The following is an 18,180-nucleotide window of genomic DNA, read 5'->3' as shown; positions in this document are numbered from 1 at the left end:
GGCGTTGTTTCGTGCCCCCCTTCACCAACTGATTAGCACCTTACCTGGCTCTCCGAGGAGATGGCGTCATCCCCCAGGAGCTCGTTGCGCACCTCATCACTGTAGGCAATACGTGACCTTTTCTGCAGCAGGAGGAGGATGAGGAAAAAGGACAAAAAAAAAAGAAGAAGAAGAAGAAGAGGAGGAGGAAGTAACAGAAGGGGAGCAAAAAAGAGAAAACAAGAGGGGAAATATGGTTTAGTGGTTCAGTTGATGCAAAAAATGTAACAGGCATTCTTGAAGCACGAGAGCCCCCTAATGGAACTCGGTGACAAACAATCCTACACATGCCAGTTGTGGATGTTTGTGTGCAAGTAAGTGCTTCGAGTAATGACAACAAGCTGCAGTGTGTGTTTATGCCCGTGCATCCATCTATCGCAAGTGATCTATTACAGCCAGCGTTCTTAAAAGAAGCTCCCAACATCACCTTGCCCACTTAAACAAATACAAGTTGAGTAATGAAACATCTCATGTGCATGGAGAGGCTGTGGAGCAGGGGGACAGGGGAGAGGGCCATGAGGAAGTATCACTTGTCAGAGCTAAATCTTTTCTGGGGGGGCTGTCACCGCTGTCATCTCAGTGCAGTGGCAGCCTCTGTGATAACACCAATGCTGTGACTTAGACAGGGAATAATTCATCACCCATTGGCGGCCCATCGGATTTAGGGTTGCCTCGCGCACGGACACACAAAGTCTAACCCGCTGTCTCTCTCTCTCTGTCTCTCTCTCTCTCTGTGTGTCTCCAGATAGGCTACAATAAAAAAGGAATGCCATGTCCCACAAAAAAAATAAATAAATATATAACAGAAAAGGAGAAAAAAAAGAAAAAAAAAAAAGAACACCACCCCCCAAAAAAAGAAAAACACTCAGACGCACATTTCACACAGACTTCAAGAGAATGCCACCTCCGATTGTGCTGGAGTTGGCTGCCATTGTACTACTTGTTTACAGACGCCCGACCCGTGGAAAAACAGCCTCTTGGCATGCCCTCTAAACTAAACACACACCAGCAGCAGACAGAGAAAGTGTTTACTGAGCCTTCCTTCGCTCCCCCCCTCACTGCCTTAACAGGGTTTTCTAGGTGGGCTGAGAGAAGGTGGGCAAAAATCAAAGGCAAACACTAGCAGGCGAATGAAAATATCGCTTTTCTTTCACACAAATTATTTATATTGTTTATTTAATAATTTATTTAGCTTGTAAATGACTCAAAATAAGTCCAGGCAGTTTATTTATATTCAAAACAAAATAAAGAAATTCAGTGAAGGATCACCCAATTACCTGCTGGGGACATTGTTTTCCTGAAAGGCTGTATTTTTTCTTTCACCCCACACTTTCTAAAGTAGGAAAGTTTCAAGAAGCTATTGTATTAGGTACATTCACGCCACCTTCCTCAGGAGAAGCAGCTTGAAAAAGACTATTCTAAAAAAAAAAAAATAAATAAAAAACACACACACACGCACACACAAAAAAACCCAGAGAGATGATATCAAGTCGGTTGATTGAAATAACTCGGAATCCCATCGCAATCGAGCCGACCGATTTCTTTCCTTATTTTATTTTGTCTCTCCTCATAATCTGAAGCACTGAGTGGAAAGTCATGGCTGATGTGATTTGGCTGTTATTATCATGATGGCGAGAGCCACAGTTCTCAGGAGTAATTACTGAGGAGACAGAGGGGCCTGATTGACCCAGACCACAAAAACCCATTAGATAAAGAGAGCACCCAAACAACACTCGACCACAGGGAGCAAAGCCAACCGCTGAACGCCTACTGTGGGAGGGAAAAAAAAAAAAAGATTGGCAGCAAAGACTCGAACACACAACACAACCCACTAACCCCCCTCGTGCCCCTTGAAGAGCACACATAAGGACAGAATCACTGTCAAAATGTGCCACATAAGATCTGATTCCTCCATAAATTGATAAATCCTGGTTATGTTGCACTTTAATTCTCTGTCATGGGACAGTTAAATATTATTCCTTTAAAAATCTTCAGAAATGTAATTCTCTCTTAGGTCCTAGAAGTCATTTTAATTTGTTTAATCAAGTCGAATTATCCAAAATGATCTGCTTTATTTCCAATTTTAAGAGTGTCTTGCAACTGAAAGTCTGCACATTCCAAGTAAATTAGGTGATAGTATTTTGTAAAAGAAAACCACGACCTTGGATTAATTTTAATGGGATTTTATGTCATAAACCAACGCAAAAGTAGTGTATAACTCAAGTGAGAGGAATTTTTTTTTTCTTATATAAATTAAAATCTTAAGAGTGTGGTGTGGTTTTCTATTCTCTTTAATCCAGCACACCTAAATAAAATCCAGTGCATCCAATTATCTTCAGACATTTTCTAATTACTTCAGAGAGTATCAAGGAAGTGAGACTTTAAACAGATACAGTTTCCAAAAGACAGCGCCATCTATCACTGTCATTGAGGTAGCTCAATATTTAAATAGACAGCCTGACTTGCATTAGACTGTAAAGACCAAAACTCTGAAAGTGCAATAATTCTGCACAATATGTACTTGAAAACCACCACTAAATATCTGTAGTAAATCAATTATATGAATAAATTATTGTATACTTTTTAATAAGCAACACTTGGAAAATGTATATATATATATATATATATATATATATATATATATATATATATATATATATATATATATATATTAAATAATGTAAAACTATGTTTTTTTTAACTAAAGGTTAATATTCCATAAATGACTTTAAAAATATTTTCCACTTATGAAAGCCTCAAAACAAACATTTCATTTAGGAGTAGCTGAGTAAACGGGGAGCTTCCACAAACACCCGCTGTACTGTGTGGATTTTGGCAGAAAAAAAAATCTCAACACACATTAGCCTGTTCCTTTGCACTTCACAATTAATATTATAAATCTTTATAAATTAATATTTATAAAATTAAAATGTTTTGTGGTTGTAATGTGAAAAAATTTGGGGAAATTTCACGGGATATGGATATTTTTGTATATTTAAATAAATAATATTTCCTTGTTGTTGCCGTGTTGCTCATTTTTTTCAGCCCCACCTACTGGTAGAGGTTAAATCTACCATTAGGTCAATGTGTGTCTGTTTGCAGTAACTTTAAAAGAAATTAAGGATGCAAGTAGTAGCGTAAAAAGAAAAATGAGATTAAGGCAGCAAGTACACTAACACATCAGGCACACACATGCAGCTTTTTTGCAAGGAAGGTGGGGGGGTGAACAAAACACCCACACTTTCCATTTAAGTCAAGTTTTCATCTTAAAGAGCTGCAGTGCAACTTAGGGGGAAAGACGACTTCTCCAGTAATTGAGACGAAGAAACCCGGGAGAAGCATTGATTTGAATGCTGAGGCATGCGTCGCCTTCAAACCATACGCAGGGTTTTTCTGTGTTGTTTTGTATTTCTAAATAGCTGTTTGTTGCAGATGAATGCATGAAGGGGCTTCTGCAATGAGAACAGAGCAGATAACAAAGAGAGCACGAAGAATGGAAAATGTCACGGAAATGAAAGCGCCGCCGCCACTTCCCCCGTACCTACAGTATGCGCTCGGCTTTTTTGGATTCCCCCTCTGGAAAACAACAAATTCCTGAGCGATTGCTGCTTTTCCATTTGATGTAAAATATAAGCAGGTGCAACACTGCTTCATGTGGTAACAATTTTTTATTATCAGCTTGGTGTTGAATTAAATGACAAGAAGCTCAGTTTCGAGGTCAGGAATCAGATCTGTGCATAGTAAAAACCTTCTCTTCTTTATTTACAGTATGTTGAGGCAAAGTTCTGCATATTAGGAGAAAACCAACTAATCAGGCTTTGCAATCTAAAACAGAAGAAGTGCTTTCAGAAGATACCTTATTGCTCATACAAGGAAAAAACTAAGCTTTTTTTAATCCTTTTGAAAGGTCTGTCTTTTATCACATTTTTTAATCCAGGGTGAGAAACTGCTTCTATTCCCGGAAGCACACAAGAAAGTACAAAGGTACATCTTAACTTTATGCAAAGTGGCCCGCCTTTAAAAAATCTCTACACATCCTGTCAAATGCGGCGACGGAGGTGCCGGTGTCCTGTCAAAAACACACGTTTTACCTCTGTTGACATGATGGCTGACAAAAAAAGAAAGAAAGAAAAGAAAAAGCAATCTTCTACGCCCGTCAAAATGCAATTACATATGCACAAGGAACAATTTATATCAGATATGCTAATCAGTTCAGCATAATCCTCTAAGAAGAGAATGATCTTAATCTAATTATAACAAATACACAGATATTTCCTGTCTGAAAAAAATCCTTTATAGTCTATTGGCTTATATATATATCATGATTCTTTTAATGGAAAGATTTGTGAAGTGCCTCTATAAACAATAAAGGAACCAATACCTCAACAAATTTAAAAGAAATCCAACAATTAAAATAAAATCAAAATAATCTTAATTCAATGACCTCTAACTCTCCTCCTTGGTCCCAGCCTCATGAGACGAATGACACAAGGACAAGTCGAATAATTGTGGCACCTAGAAAGCAGGAATAAAAAAATGTAAACAGTTCATTAGATGGGAAATAAAAGGCGTAAAAAAACCCAGGGGCAGAGTGTAATGAGGGGCCCTGAAGATCTTCCACAGATGCTTATTTCCTCTACTTTCCCGAGCTTTTCCTTTCCACCCTGCACACACGGCTGGTGGCATAGCATGAAGAATAATTAACTATAGAAAATTTAGAATGCTGTGTTCTGTAACAGGCTTTTTCAGCAGTAGGAGAGCGACTGGGTGAGTTAGATTTAATAACTCTCATGTCCGGCTCCATGTGATTGCAAACTGGCCTTTTATTTATTTTTATTTTTTTCCTGCTACACTTTTCTGTAAGAAATGGCAAACAGATCAAAAGCAAAGTGTTAAACTCTAAGTGAGCAGGAATCACAAATGGATGCCTAAGAATCTAACATGCTTTCTTATCATAAAACTCCACAAAATAAATGTCTAAAACTTTATGTGATGGGAAAAAAAAATAATTAATGCTGGGAAAAATGGCTACTTGTATGCTTAACTGAAAGGTTATCTATATTACTTCTTGTCCTCCCCAGCTGTGATTTTCCCAGCTTATATATGGATCGCTGCCAGCAGGTCCCACTCTAGTTTCCCCACATGTGGGGGCAGAGGTTGACTGAGGCGGCATGGCGTTTAAAGGAAGCAGAGACCTTTAAGCAGGCGCAAGTATCACAACAGCATCTTAAATAATGCATCTTTGCACGGTAGGTGTTTAATGCGTGCACATGCACACACAGCACAAAGGAAAACATGCACACTCAAAGGAAATAAAACGTTTTTTTAAAAAACCTCCAGAAAAAATTGTTGGGTTGCATTTTTGCTCCCCCTTACTAGTAACAAATTTTGAGAGGTTGTTCAATTAAGTTTCCTTTTTGAAGGCATTTGATATATTAAGAGACAAAGAGGAGCAGCTACAATTGAGACTGCCACAGGAGGGTGTCATTTGAGCCTTTGCTTTACTGTGGTCTTTGGTGCCGCTGGATCCTTCAATTATGTCTGCTGTGCGCTGTGTGCGAGTCCATGTGTGCGCACGAGGGCGACCGTTTGTATAACTGAGACTTTTATGAGACCTTTGCATCCTAAAGAAACCCTCCTTTAAAGGACGTATCCATGCAACATATGTGAGCGACGTACCCCGCGTGTGTGTTCTCTCCCCTAAAAGAAAAGGCAGCAGTTGCAGAGAAGCCTGAGCCTCAGATAACAGCATGGGGCCTCTCATTAGCTCACAGGTTGGTGCTCTGGTGGCTTCTGTACACACTGCATTGTGTTTTACTTCCACGAAATACCTTGAGGAGGCTTCAAGAGGTGAATGTCGAAAACATTAAAGGCGAAAGATCAGCAATGACAACGCGATAAATCAAACTGAGCAATATGAGCTGGTAACCGAGGATCGGGTGGCTATAGAGTCTACAATTCAAGTTATTATATCTCTGTATTGTCATCTCACTTGCAAAATATAGAACCAACATTGCCTAATTTATTGGTAGCTTTTATACAGTATTTGTGTGAATAAGAAGGATATCTGTTCAGGAGCTGCTGTCATCTAAACATGACATTGTTTAGATGACAAACTGAGCATGTGATGAATAATAAACTCTAGTTTATCATGTTTGTAAAGCCCAGTAGCTATTAGTAGTATTTGAATTTTGACATTTATCTTCATCTAAAAATATGCAAAAAAGCACTGTAGTGAAAAATATCCCATGTTTTAACCTGATGTATGCTACCATTTTATGAAATGTTCATCTTTTATGTTAGTTTACTGCTTTCATGCATTATCTACATCTATTAGTCACAATTTGAATGTTCTTTTATCATTGTGCCATTTATAAATCTAATCAAAAATTCTATAAGGGATTCCTCAAGTATGCAATCTGAGCCCAACATTTACATGCTCCCATATGTATACTGATGACAGACATATATATGTTATATTTCTGTGACCTCAAAACAGGAGTTGAAAAATATCCACTAAGGATGGGTTAAATTTTCCTGAAGCTTAATGGAAAAATTACAAAATTCAATTTTGTCGTCATTACCTCAGACAGAAATTTTTATGCTTACAAAAGTTAAACACAAATTCAAACTGCTGCCATCTGAAAACATTCCCCCCAAAAAAGGGTTCCCTGTCAAAACAGCACACAGAAAATGTATGTTTTTATTTTCTCTGGGTTATTTTAACTCTGTCTTAACTATTATGAGTAGTCATACAAGACATGTATTGTTTATAATGCATTTTTCTTTACCTTTATTCTTTTATTTTCCTTTATGAATTGGTACTGTCCAAATAAATTAGAAATAGTTACATTACTTTAATCAACATATGCATTTTAACTGCAATTCAAAGACACGCAAGCTTTTTTGGTAACCGTTTTCCATTTTTCTTCTAATACTTAAAATACAAATAAAAGCCAGACATGTTTTTATAAAATCTGTACATTTTCTAAATTAAACCACATTGATACAGGATTTTAACTCTTGGAAGAGAGTTTGACGGTAGAAGAATACTATTCTGATGGAGGCTTTTTATTCTCATTTCTCTGTGATACCAGTTGTGCATTTCCCTAAAAAGTAATTTCTACTGCAAAGTAGAAATGACTGATCAGTAATATCAGTCAATATAAGCTTAAAAACAGTTACCATAAAGAAAGAGGCCAGGATAGTGCACAGGCAGGGGTTGCAAGGGAACTCCAAACAAAAGAGCAATATCAAGCAGGACTTTGATGGAGAAGGAACTGTATACTTTTTGAAGGCTGATGGTTATTTCTTTAAGGCACAAGACTGCGATTAAACCCAATATTAAAATATAAAAGTGCTTTTAATAAGAAAAAATCAAAGGCCCCATTTTCCCTCCCAGACTATCTTTCCATCACTCTTATTTGTCGTCTTCTCTCATCCTGTCCGGGTTTTGTCTTACCAAGAGCAAAGTTGAGCAGGATGGGACAGGAAGAAAGTATGAAAAGATAGAAAAATAAAGAAAGAGTGAAGGTTCTAAAGATGAGGGACCTGGGTGCTGGTGGTGCAAAACAGAGACAGACAGCGTTGGTTGGAGGAGTAAATCAATAGAGTAGAGCCGTCGGGGAGGTGGGTAGCCAGGGCAAGAAAAGAGGAGAGGAGAGGAGAACCAGCGCAGGGGCCCGGGCTCCGATCACAACGCTGGCTTCTGGCGTGCAGTGGGGAATAAAGCCGGCCTCCCCGGGTCAGCACCAGAGAAAAAGGTGAGATTAGAGGAAAAGTGGAGGAGGTATTTTCACAGGAGGGGTGGGAGAGGTGGGTACTGGAGGATGACAAGGAGGGAAAAAGAGAGCGTGTGTATGAATGTGTTTGTGTGCTTGCTGGATACCTGGCAAGCCAGGGACCAACCGGCCCATTAGCCTGTGGGCACCTACATATGGTTCACTGATCCCTTTGCTGAGAAGAACTCCTCACCTATCAGTCTTCCTATCTTTTTTAAAGATTCCTTCACTTTTAACCCTTCCTCTGCTTTGGAAAGAGACTCAGTCCTGACCTCGATTTATGATTCATTTCTGTTTGATGTCTATTCTTGGACTGTTATCTAAAATTGAAAAATGTAATAAAAAAAAAGAAGAAACTAGACACAAAGGGAAAGGAGTTGGGCCTGCTGAGCGTGTGCACATGCGCGTCCATCAGCGGACACACACACAGAAGGCCATCTCCTTTAGTGCTTTGCCTTTTATTGTAATGTGTCCATTGTTGGTGCTGAATTGCTTCACCATTAGCATAAGAATGCAGCAGCACACATAGAGACTTAGCCAGATCATTATCTCTATATATTTATGTATACTTTGTCATTTCACTATGCGGAACACATTGAAATGCTGATGAGGCCAGTTAGGCCTCTTTTCCAAGCCTTTCCAACATGTGCCCTGCTGAACTTCCCAATGCACTTCACAGTTTCCAGGGTGTCTGCAGGTTCTGCGCTGGAATGCACCAGCAGTTCGGAAATTAGGAGAAATGGCCAACTAATGCTTACGGTGGAGAAGTGAAGACAACTTAAAAGGGTCAAATTTAAGGACAAGCACAAGGAATCAAATGGGTTGGAATAAACAATCTCAATTGTGGAATATTTAATTTTTTTTAAGTATATAAGAGGAAGAATGTAGAATAAATGTTTCCAAGGGGAATTAACTGAGGTAGACATGTAAAAGTGGAAACACTACAGCATAAAATACAACAAAAACTGTCCATAAGTTTCAGGCAATTTTAAATTCTTTTAATAAAATGGCAGAAGAAATAGTGGAAGCAACATGGAGTAACATAGTGCTGCCCCTCTCTCACTTCTTTCTATGGATTGGTGATCAGCTCTTGAAAAATTAGATTTCTTTTCCCCTTTATACTGATAGTACTGATAATCCAGTCAGTCAATTAGTGGAGTCCAAACTGCTAAGACTTTCCATTCAACTATTTGTATGGTTTAAAGTTCGTTTGACGTGCCATAGTGTGTCGGAGTGACCAGAGTTTCATAACTGGTCACTCAAAATATGTTAAACATATGTTCAAAATATGTTTATTATATTTTTTTATTTAATAATGAGGGCCTGAAAATATTACATGAGTTTATGGAGTAGGAGTTCATAAGTTACCTAATTCTTTTCGAGCATGTTAAGATTATTGTAGTACAGAAATATGTGTCCTTTGCATTCCTTGTTCATGTGTGTGATTTATACTTCTATCATGTTCAAAATAAATAAAATAAATAAGATGTCCTCCACAACTTACTGCTGTGCACTGAGGATGACTGAATTAAAATTACTTTATTTTTTTCCTCAATTACAACAATGACAAATGTGACTTTTTGTAAATATTTCTGATACCAAAAAAATAAAAAAAATAAAAAATACATAGTGTAGGAATTATAGGAATGGCTTATATCACTCTTATTAAGATGATAGTTTAAAAATTACAGCAGCCAGGCTACAAGGGGTTTGTCTGTAAAGCAGCAGACTGCAGGCTAGCAATCCTGGCTAATAAGGAATTAGTTTTTTTGTTTGTTTGGTTGTTTGTTTGTTTTAATAAAACATCACTGATTCACTGTTCATTGTTACAAATAACAATAGGGAAAAAACTACTCCAATAATTTATACATATGTTTAACGACACCTGCCAATGATCAGCATAATGTCAACTGAGCAACATCTATTTTATTTTGAATAAAACTAATCAGATCATGTTATTATTTTACATTTTGTGTAAATCCCATGAAATCATGGTATTTTTACTCGAGCATCTCATATGACCAATGCCTAGCTTAAAACTATTTACCTAATAAGCTATTAAATTTTCTCTCGTTTTATGTGCTTTCGGAATACACACAGAAAAAAATGAAGCAAACAGGAGAACAAACAGAGGAACAAAACTAAAGACTTTAGTCTCACTGCAGGACTAAGCTGATGCTCTAATGTTTGCCAACCTCTGGGATAATTGAAAAAAAAAAAGAAAAAGCACTTAATTCATCTTCCACAATGTAATTCTGATCAAGGCCACAGCTAGATACCACTGCAGGCTTCAAAAACACCAGAAAAAAGGCAAAATTGTTGGTTGCAGAGAGCAAAAGTACATCCCCCTTTCTTTTTGGCATGCTCCCTCATTAGAAACACTTACGATCACAGGAAGAAACTTAGGTTTAATTGTGTGTGTGTCAGGGTTGTGAGCTGGGATTAAAACGTATAAACATGGAAATATAACTATTAGAAAACACCAGTAAACACAGGATGCAAAAAGAGTTCCTCATCTATTCACCGTGTTTCCTTCTCTGAGGCTTACTTATTAAAAATCAAATGCCACTGCCTAAAATACAGACGGAAAACACAGAGCCAATGATTCATAATATATTTCATAAATACTTCATGAATCCCCCTCAGCATACTTAAGCCAGTCTGGCAAAAAAAGAAAACATTGTCACCTATTCTAGTACCTGCTTGTCAGCACATCACTGGGGAGTGGGTGTCACATGTCACTTCTGGTTTACACTGGTGCATGGGATGGGCTCGCTGCATAAAAATGGGGAGTAGGACAGAGAGGAGAACAGAAAGAAAAAGTGAAGGGGAGGTGGAAAGGAGTGAGGGAGGAGGGGACGTTATCATATCATCTCCCCATGTCTTTATATCCCCCCCTTATTATCTTTAGCCCCCCACTCTCACCAGTCACTCAATCACACAAGCCCCGAGGACAGTGAGGGGACCTGGGAGGGCCTTCACTTCCCGCTTAAGACTGAGCCAGACAAGCGTCTGAAAGCTATACTGATCGCTGTCACTGTGTGTAGAAGTGCGGTGACTTTGGAGGGGCCAGGAGAGATAAGCGCAGAGAGGAAACGATCGGCTGGTCGGATAACGGCCGAATTTGCACACTGACAAACAAATCCGGTGCTTCGGGCAAAATGCAGATATCCCCCTCCTTACAGACAAAAGTTACCATAAGAGAGATGAACAGGAGGAAGGAGTGTGGAGATCTCACTACAAATGTGAGGCTATGTGATTTCTGTGAGGCAACTCTGAACAAAAAATAGAATTTATCACTAGAAATACCAAGACTTTTTCTAGTGCTTTCCTAATGCTTATTTATTAGCCAATATATAAAAAATCTGCATATAGGCATAAGGTTTATGTTTACTACAGATCTAATAAGGCAAACATAACTATTTCCATTCTGTATCTGTATGTACAATTCTTCATGACAGTAACATAAAAAATTATCAATTATTCTAGATCAAATCTTAATTTAAAGTGAATTATGATAGCAGAAGCCATTTGCTTATCCATCCCTCATTGATTATGATTTAGGCGATGGATCATCGTCATCTTCTGCCTTCACCTGAAGACAGCACAGGGTGTTGATATGTTTAAAGTCAACTTAAACTGCATCTTTTTGTCTTCCAATAGCAAACTGTTTGCAATAAATATTTTGTTTAATATTTTGATTTTATGTAAAGTTAATTATAACTGTAGTTCTACTGCAGTTTTGGTTTGACTATAATCACTATATCTACTTGTTTTATCAATAATTGATGAACTTTTAAACAAATTGTTTGAATTTAGCATTTTAGTAGTCTTCATGTTTGTTTTATAAACAAGGTTGCCCTTCCTTAGTAAGTTCAAACCAATGTCCCCTCTTTTTTAAACAATGTTGTGCATTTGGGTTAATACCCCCATCCTTATTAGTTTGTTTTGATGGTATTTCTGTGTTGTTCATTGTCTCTTGTTCATTCCTAGTAAAACACTTTGCGTTTCCCAAGTTGTTTATAAAAAGTACTCAAAATATAAAGATTCATTGATAGAGATGCACTGATCAATCTGGCAGAAATCAAAATGAGAACAAATTTCCATTACTCAGCTCTGAGCAGAGCCCAGCAGCCCATATGTCGATGAATTTGATTTTAAAAATAATTTCATGAATGTGTTTAAATTACCAACTTGCTCTCATAAGAACTTGCAAATTTGCTGTCTTATATGTATTGTATTCTTTACATAACAAAAAAAAAGTAAAATCAAAAATTGGTCAGAATTGGTGCATCCCTAGTTTGTAGCTTAAAAGACTCCATTAATAATAATATAATTACTCAAATTACAGTGTATTTATCTAATTACTCATTAATGACGAAAAATCACTTTGTAGTTAGTCAAAATATGTCTTAGAAAAAAGATTTACAAATTTCTTTAACCCTTGCACAAACTCTATTTTAAGGATGCTGGTGTTTTTATTTACCTAACACATTCCAAATTACATATGAATACATCCTTTTAAGCTTTGTACCAAACTGCTTCAACCAACTTGAGTGACAAGAACTAAATCCATGAATGAAGCCAATCATGGTGTCCATTGAGAGGACATGGAAAAGCCTCCGAGTCTCCAAATTGATAAATAGCTTGAGGAAGATGCACAGTTCACAGCAACCTCCAAATGAAAGCCGTGATATTCTTAAGTAGAAAGGAAGATCCGCTTGCTTACATCTTAAATCTGCACTCAGTGCAGAGTAAATGGAAGAAGAAAATCCCAGACAATTTAAGGGAGTCCCTTTTATAACTTGTTATGAGTGATTAGACTTTAGCGTTGATGGATTATTAAGCCAAAAAAACAAAACAAGAAAAAACATTCAAAGAGTCAATCTGTCTTCACTTCTGTCTCTGGTAAGAACAAGTAAGCCAACCTAAGGCGATTTAAAAAGTGTCGAACAACCAACTCATGTTGGTCTGTCATGTTGTCTCTTGCAAGAGTCATAATAATGAGGACAAGGGGCATAAAAACATAAACCCTTCAAGGTGGATTACAACAATCCCAATACATAATTTCTTGAAGCATGGTTAACGAAAGAATTAAACTTGTCCAACCCTCCCTCAAAACAAATCTATCAAAAATACTGCAACATAATTATCAGCATTTGGGAAGAAAAAACTTTTTAAAGGGCAAAGAAACTTAATACAAAACTTTTTGATAAATGACTTTGCAAACTATTTTCTTCATCAAAGTTGTTTATCATAACAAACATGTCAAGCATTAATGGAACTTAAATGGTTGCTGCAACCTTGAAATATTGTGGCTTAGTTATAAAAACTAACTCAATATAAAAAGGTAATTCTCAACATGCTTATTTTTTTTTGTTTTTAAGCTTAGCAATAAAATCGGACTTAATACGCAACAGATTTAAATAATACAACTAAACAATTGTTAAATGAGTAAATGTAGTACTAAAACTGAACAGCTTAGTGAGTAGTAAACACTAACATTATGACACTTTCAACCAATAAAACAGGACACCAAAGTACATCTTGATTCACACACAAAAAATGTTTTGGCCAGATTTATGCTCAAAGTTGGTACGTTTAATCTGATCTTTCATTTCTTAGTGTATTTGCATTTTTTTAAATTAATTTTTTATTAAAACTGAAACATGTTTTTCATTTTGAAAGATTTAAATATGTGTTATAAAAGTTAAAAAACACTCCAGCGGTTTAAGTTTTCTTTTTAAGGTCACTTGTGAAAGGGATACACAGAGGGGAAACATTTCTTAGACCATATTTTTCCCCATTATGTCCAACTCTGTGTACCTGGAAAATAAACTGTTCAATATTTCAAGGTTGGTCGACTCTTTGGAAATGCATTAATTATCTCCCTGGGCAGACACGAAGAAGCATTCCATCTAAACCGTTTTTATTAAAGGATGAGGCAGTCCAGACATCCCCCTTGACCATGACTGAAGCTCCAAACAATACCCAGCAGACAACTGGAAATTAGGAAGGGATAGTTGTATCCCTGCGACAGCGGGGTCCGTGATTTAATTTCGTGATCTATAATGGAATAAATGAAGCCAGAAATGAGCGGGAGACGTAAAAGAATCATTCCATCATCGTTTCAAACCTTTTCAGAATCAACACGTTTCTTCAAGTACTGTATTTCAGATGAATACAAAAAAATGTGACCGTATCACTTTTCCAGATCGTGGAATAACGGGCTTTGTGCGCTGTGACAACATATTTACCAAGCTCACAAAAAAGGCTTGGTGAGGATGGAGTGTGTGTTTCAAAAGAAATCATTGAAGCGCAGTGATGAATGGCATCTTTTTGGGGGTCCTTGATGAAATAATATTCAGCATCTTATGACGAATCAGCATCAGCATTTCTATCCAAGTAAATTAGCCCTGCAACAAAAGCATCGCACAATGGCTCTCCTCCCATCAATATAACTGCCTTGACCATAAGAGACACTAAAAGAGAGAGAACTATGAGGTACTCAATAATAAAACTTATCTGGGATTATATTTAAAGGCTTCTAATTAACCTTATTTAAGTCAAGGATTCTTCAACATAATGCCTCTTACATTTAGACCCTTCTACTATTGAATATAAAAAGATAAATACATTTCTTAAGGAATATGTGAAATTTTACAAGAGATGTGAAAATCGGTGAGGCCTAAATTATGAAATTCTTATAATACCTTTACAAAATTATATTAGACTTCACATATTTTTATTTTTTGTTCTCCTGATCTAAAACTTTAGAAGAATGCTGGAAATACTGGAAAAAAAAATATCAAAAAGAAAACATAAAGAAAAGGTTAAACACAGTAATAAGGGGAATGAATTTGTCATTTTGACTCCACTCCAACACCTCAAAGCAATTGATAATATTGTCCACGTTGGTCTTGAGACAAAAGACAATCCTTAGAGCAATAGTGCCATCTACAGCAAAAAGACCTGAACATCCACGTAAGCTAGTGGAACCAGGGCTGCATGCTGGCAAGCTATCCTGAACTTTTTCACATTGTTGTCATGTTGAAACCATCAATTTTGATGTGTTTTACTTTAGCTATTCCTAAAGAGAAAAATAAAACAGCCCAACCAATTGCCTTCAGACGTCACATCATTAGTGAACTTTTGTTGACAAGCTTAGAAAGATTGATCCAACCAAAACAAGTTTACTTCTTGATTATTTTAGGACACTCTTTAACCTTCTAGGGTTTATGAATGTACCACTTAATCCTATGAAACAAGTATTTTTCACAAAATTTGTAGAATATTCTACAGTAATCCAAGTAAACAATATTATCTGAGCAGTACATAAGGCTGACAGACAGGTCTCCAGGGGTTCTTTCATTCCCAGCACTTGCCATTTGAATCTTTTTTGTAAATAGCTGGTTTATTTAGTAATGTGTTTGTCATTGAAGAACATCTTTCTCTGTGGAATACTACGTAAACACGGTACACCTGTGTGTAATTTAATCTCTGTGACGGTCTCAGGGGTTTGCTAAAGACTGTTCACTAACAAACAGCATCATGAAGACTAAAGAACACCCCAAATAGGTCAGAGATGAAGTTGTGGAGAAATTTAAAGCTGTGTTAGATTATAAAATAATATTCAAATATTTGAAGAGCTTAGAATGGATTGGCCACTAGTCATAATCAGAAAAGTGGCCCAAAGACCCAATGGCAACTCTGCAGGAGCTATAGATAATGATAGCTCAGGTGGGCAAATATGATGAAAGCAATTACTCATGCACTCTAAAAATTTCCATTCTCCTTGCCACAGGAGAGTGGCAAGGTGAGAGGGCAAATGACTAATCTGAACATCAGTCTGAACACACCATTACTAATTTAAAGCATGGTGGTGATGGAATCATGCTGTGGGGATGCTTTCTTCAGCAGAAACAAGGAAGCTTGTCAGAATTAATGGCAATTGACATTTATGTCAATGGTGGAGGTTGACCTTACAGGAGGACAACAGCCTGAAATATTCAACCAGAGCTACAACAGAATGGTGTAGGTCAAAGCATGTTCATGTGTTAACTAATGCAGATCAATTACAGTATTCAGATTTGCAAAAGTAAAACCTTGTATTATTTCGTTCCTCTTTACAATAATGTTGCAACTTGTGTTGATCAATCTTATAAAATTCCAATAAAATACACTGACGTTTGTATGATAAAAGAAAGATTTTGTATGATGCTGTAAAACAGTAAAACTTCAGAAAAAAGCAAAGACAATATTTTTTTAAAAGACCAACAGAAACACAATACCAACTTATGTATTTTAATCAAATCACATCAATTAATGAAATTATTTTAAAAATGTTGACAAATTGTTCCATTTAGAGAGGATCCCATATCATAATACCAATCCCTCTGTAATTCAAAGACGTCTGCTCAATAGTTCGAAAAAGAATCTCATCTGACAAAGCAAAAGGAAATCATTACTTATAATTTTTCTTTTAGACATTTAGACTCTCAAGGAAGTAAGAAATTTTACTACAAATTATACTTTAAGATTGGCCCTGACACAGCCACTGTGAACGGAAACACAATTATCAGCCATTAATCTGATCATTTTCCCTTGTCAAATACTGAAAATCAGCATTTTTTTTCCTTTAGCTGCATTGAAACTAAGAATTCCCACTATTATTAGATTATCAACACATCAACGGGGATTTTCTTAAAAAGACTGCGAGTCGTCTTGACTTGATGAAAGCTGCTGCTAAGAGCTGAGCCATTCTGCTTTGTCTTGCTTGAACCCTGGCAAGCAGGATTGTTCAAATCTTAGTTATATACTTTTTAAAAGGATGGCATCCCCTTCGGCTGCTGCACCTTTCAGACCCCCAATGCCTCCTCTATTATCAGGATGAAGCTCTCGACCACAGCAACAAAGCCTATATATCCACCTTAGGGAGGCCTGTTTGATAAGTTGTCTTCCTAGATGAAATGGACGGGTTAGCGAGGTCGACTCTTGCCCCGACTGGAAAGAAGCGGGAATGAGGTTTCAAGCTGGCACACCGGTGGTAGGAACACTTCAAACCATGGGTGAATGAGAGGATGAGAGAGAAGGCTAAGGAGGGAGACACCCGTGGGAGGCCAGTGGGGGGTGGGAAGTGCGGCGAGATTGAGTAGTGAGGGAGTGAAAAGGCCTTGATATCCACGGAAAGCACAACAAAGACAGAGCTTTTTACATTAAAAAGAAAGGAAATTGCCTTTTTTCTACCAGATTCCTCTCGAACCGAGTACCATGTCCTTCCTTGGCCTGTAGGAAGTAAGAGGCTGAGGTTGGCTATAGCATTTGGCACTTCTGATGCACATCTGAGAGAAGTGGAAATTCTTGCTTACCAAACACTTGCATCAGGGAAAAAAAAAGTTCCAAAAACATATAATTATGTAAGTTGGGTTATCTTAGTTTCCATGTGTGCTGCTTAGGCCACAGCACATGACGTGAAAAGGGCTAATTATGCTCAAACAACAAGAACTATGGTTGCTGCTTCTTTCTTCTTTGCATTTCATTATTGCATGCCGTGATGTATCCAACTTTGGTGTGCGAAGATGACTCAAATGTACTTGTTTATTTATTTATATATATTCTTGTAATCCGAGTGTAGGAATGCATAACAAGTTTCCCATATGCTCCAAAGGGAGAAATAATAATAAAAAGAAAATACCAATAATGAAAATTAAGACTAATATCAGCCTCAGCAGGTGATAACTGCTTCATGATTAGGCACAGTGAGGGAAGGAGGAAGAAAAGTTAAAGATTAATCATGAGCCAATTAAAAACCCAGGGTGAGGAGAGCAACCTGTGTTGGCACAGAGACCCCCTCTGTCATCTCAGTCAGTCTGGTGTGTTCACAGATTACTGGTGCATTATGTCTCCATCTAAGCAGGTTTTTAAGCATGTTTACGTCAATGGTGTGCATTTAGAAGAGTAAAAGGTTTGAAATACTATTTCATTTGAGACATAACACAGCTTTCTCTACACTTAATGTTATGCTTTGCAAAGATAGGTAAAAACCGTAAAATAAGTAATCTTTTATTGTAGAGGCATTATCCCATTGATATCAACTTTTCAGTTCAGTATGTTTCACAGCAGAGAAAGAAATCCAATATTTTTGGATAACAGTTCAACATTAATTTCATTCATTTTATTGCTATGATGATTATGATGATGATTGTCAATGAACAATGACCTATTAAGTATTAATTTAAAATATAGTAACACATAAATTTTTGAACCATTATTTCAATTAAATTTAAGAGTATTTTTAATAATAATAATAATAATAATAATAATAATAATAATAATAATAATAATAATAATAATAATAATA

At 36.9% G+C, this 18,180-nt stretch overlaps 1 protein-coding gene across 7 annotated transcripts in view; it reads right to left on the bottom strand.

The window, feature by feature from the left end:
- vti1a (vesicle transport through interaction with t-SNAREs 1A) overlaps positions 1-18,180 on the bottom strand; it is a 132,112-nt gene that overhangs the window by 104,497 nt on the left and 9,435 nt on the right. For 4 of the 7 annotated variants that reach the window (XM_044101571.1, XM_044101570.1, XM_044101572.1 and 1 more), the window contains exon 4: positions 45-122. In XM_044101571.1, the coding sequence (XP_043957506.1) occupies positions 45-122 (78 nt within the window). Of the gene's footprint in view, positions 1-44; positions 123-17,055; positions 17,106-18,180 lie in introns of all 7 variants that reach the window. The other 3 variants (XR_006369211.1, XR_006369210.1, XM_044101569.1) reach the window with 1 other exon arrangement.

The sequence above is a fragment of the Gambusia affinis genome, linkage group LG20, assembly GCF_019740435.1.
Source record: "Gambusia affinis linkage group LG20, SWU_Gaff_1.0, whole genome shotgun sequence".
Taxonomy (NCBI): Eukaryota; Metazoa; Chordata; class Actinopteri; order Cyprinodontiformes; family Poeciliidae; genus Gambusia; species Gambusia affinis.
This window is presented reverse-complemented; position numbering and strand designations above follow the sequence as displayed.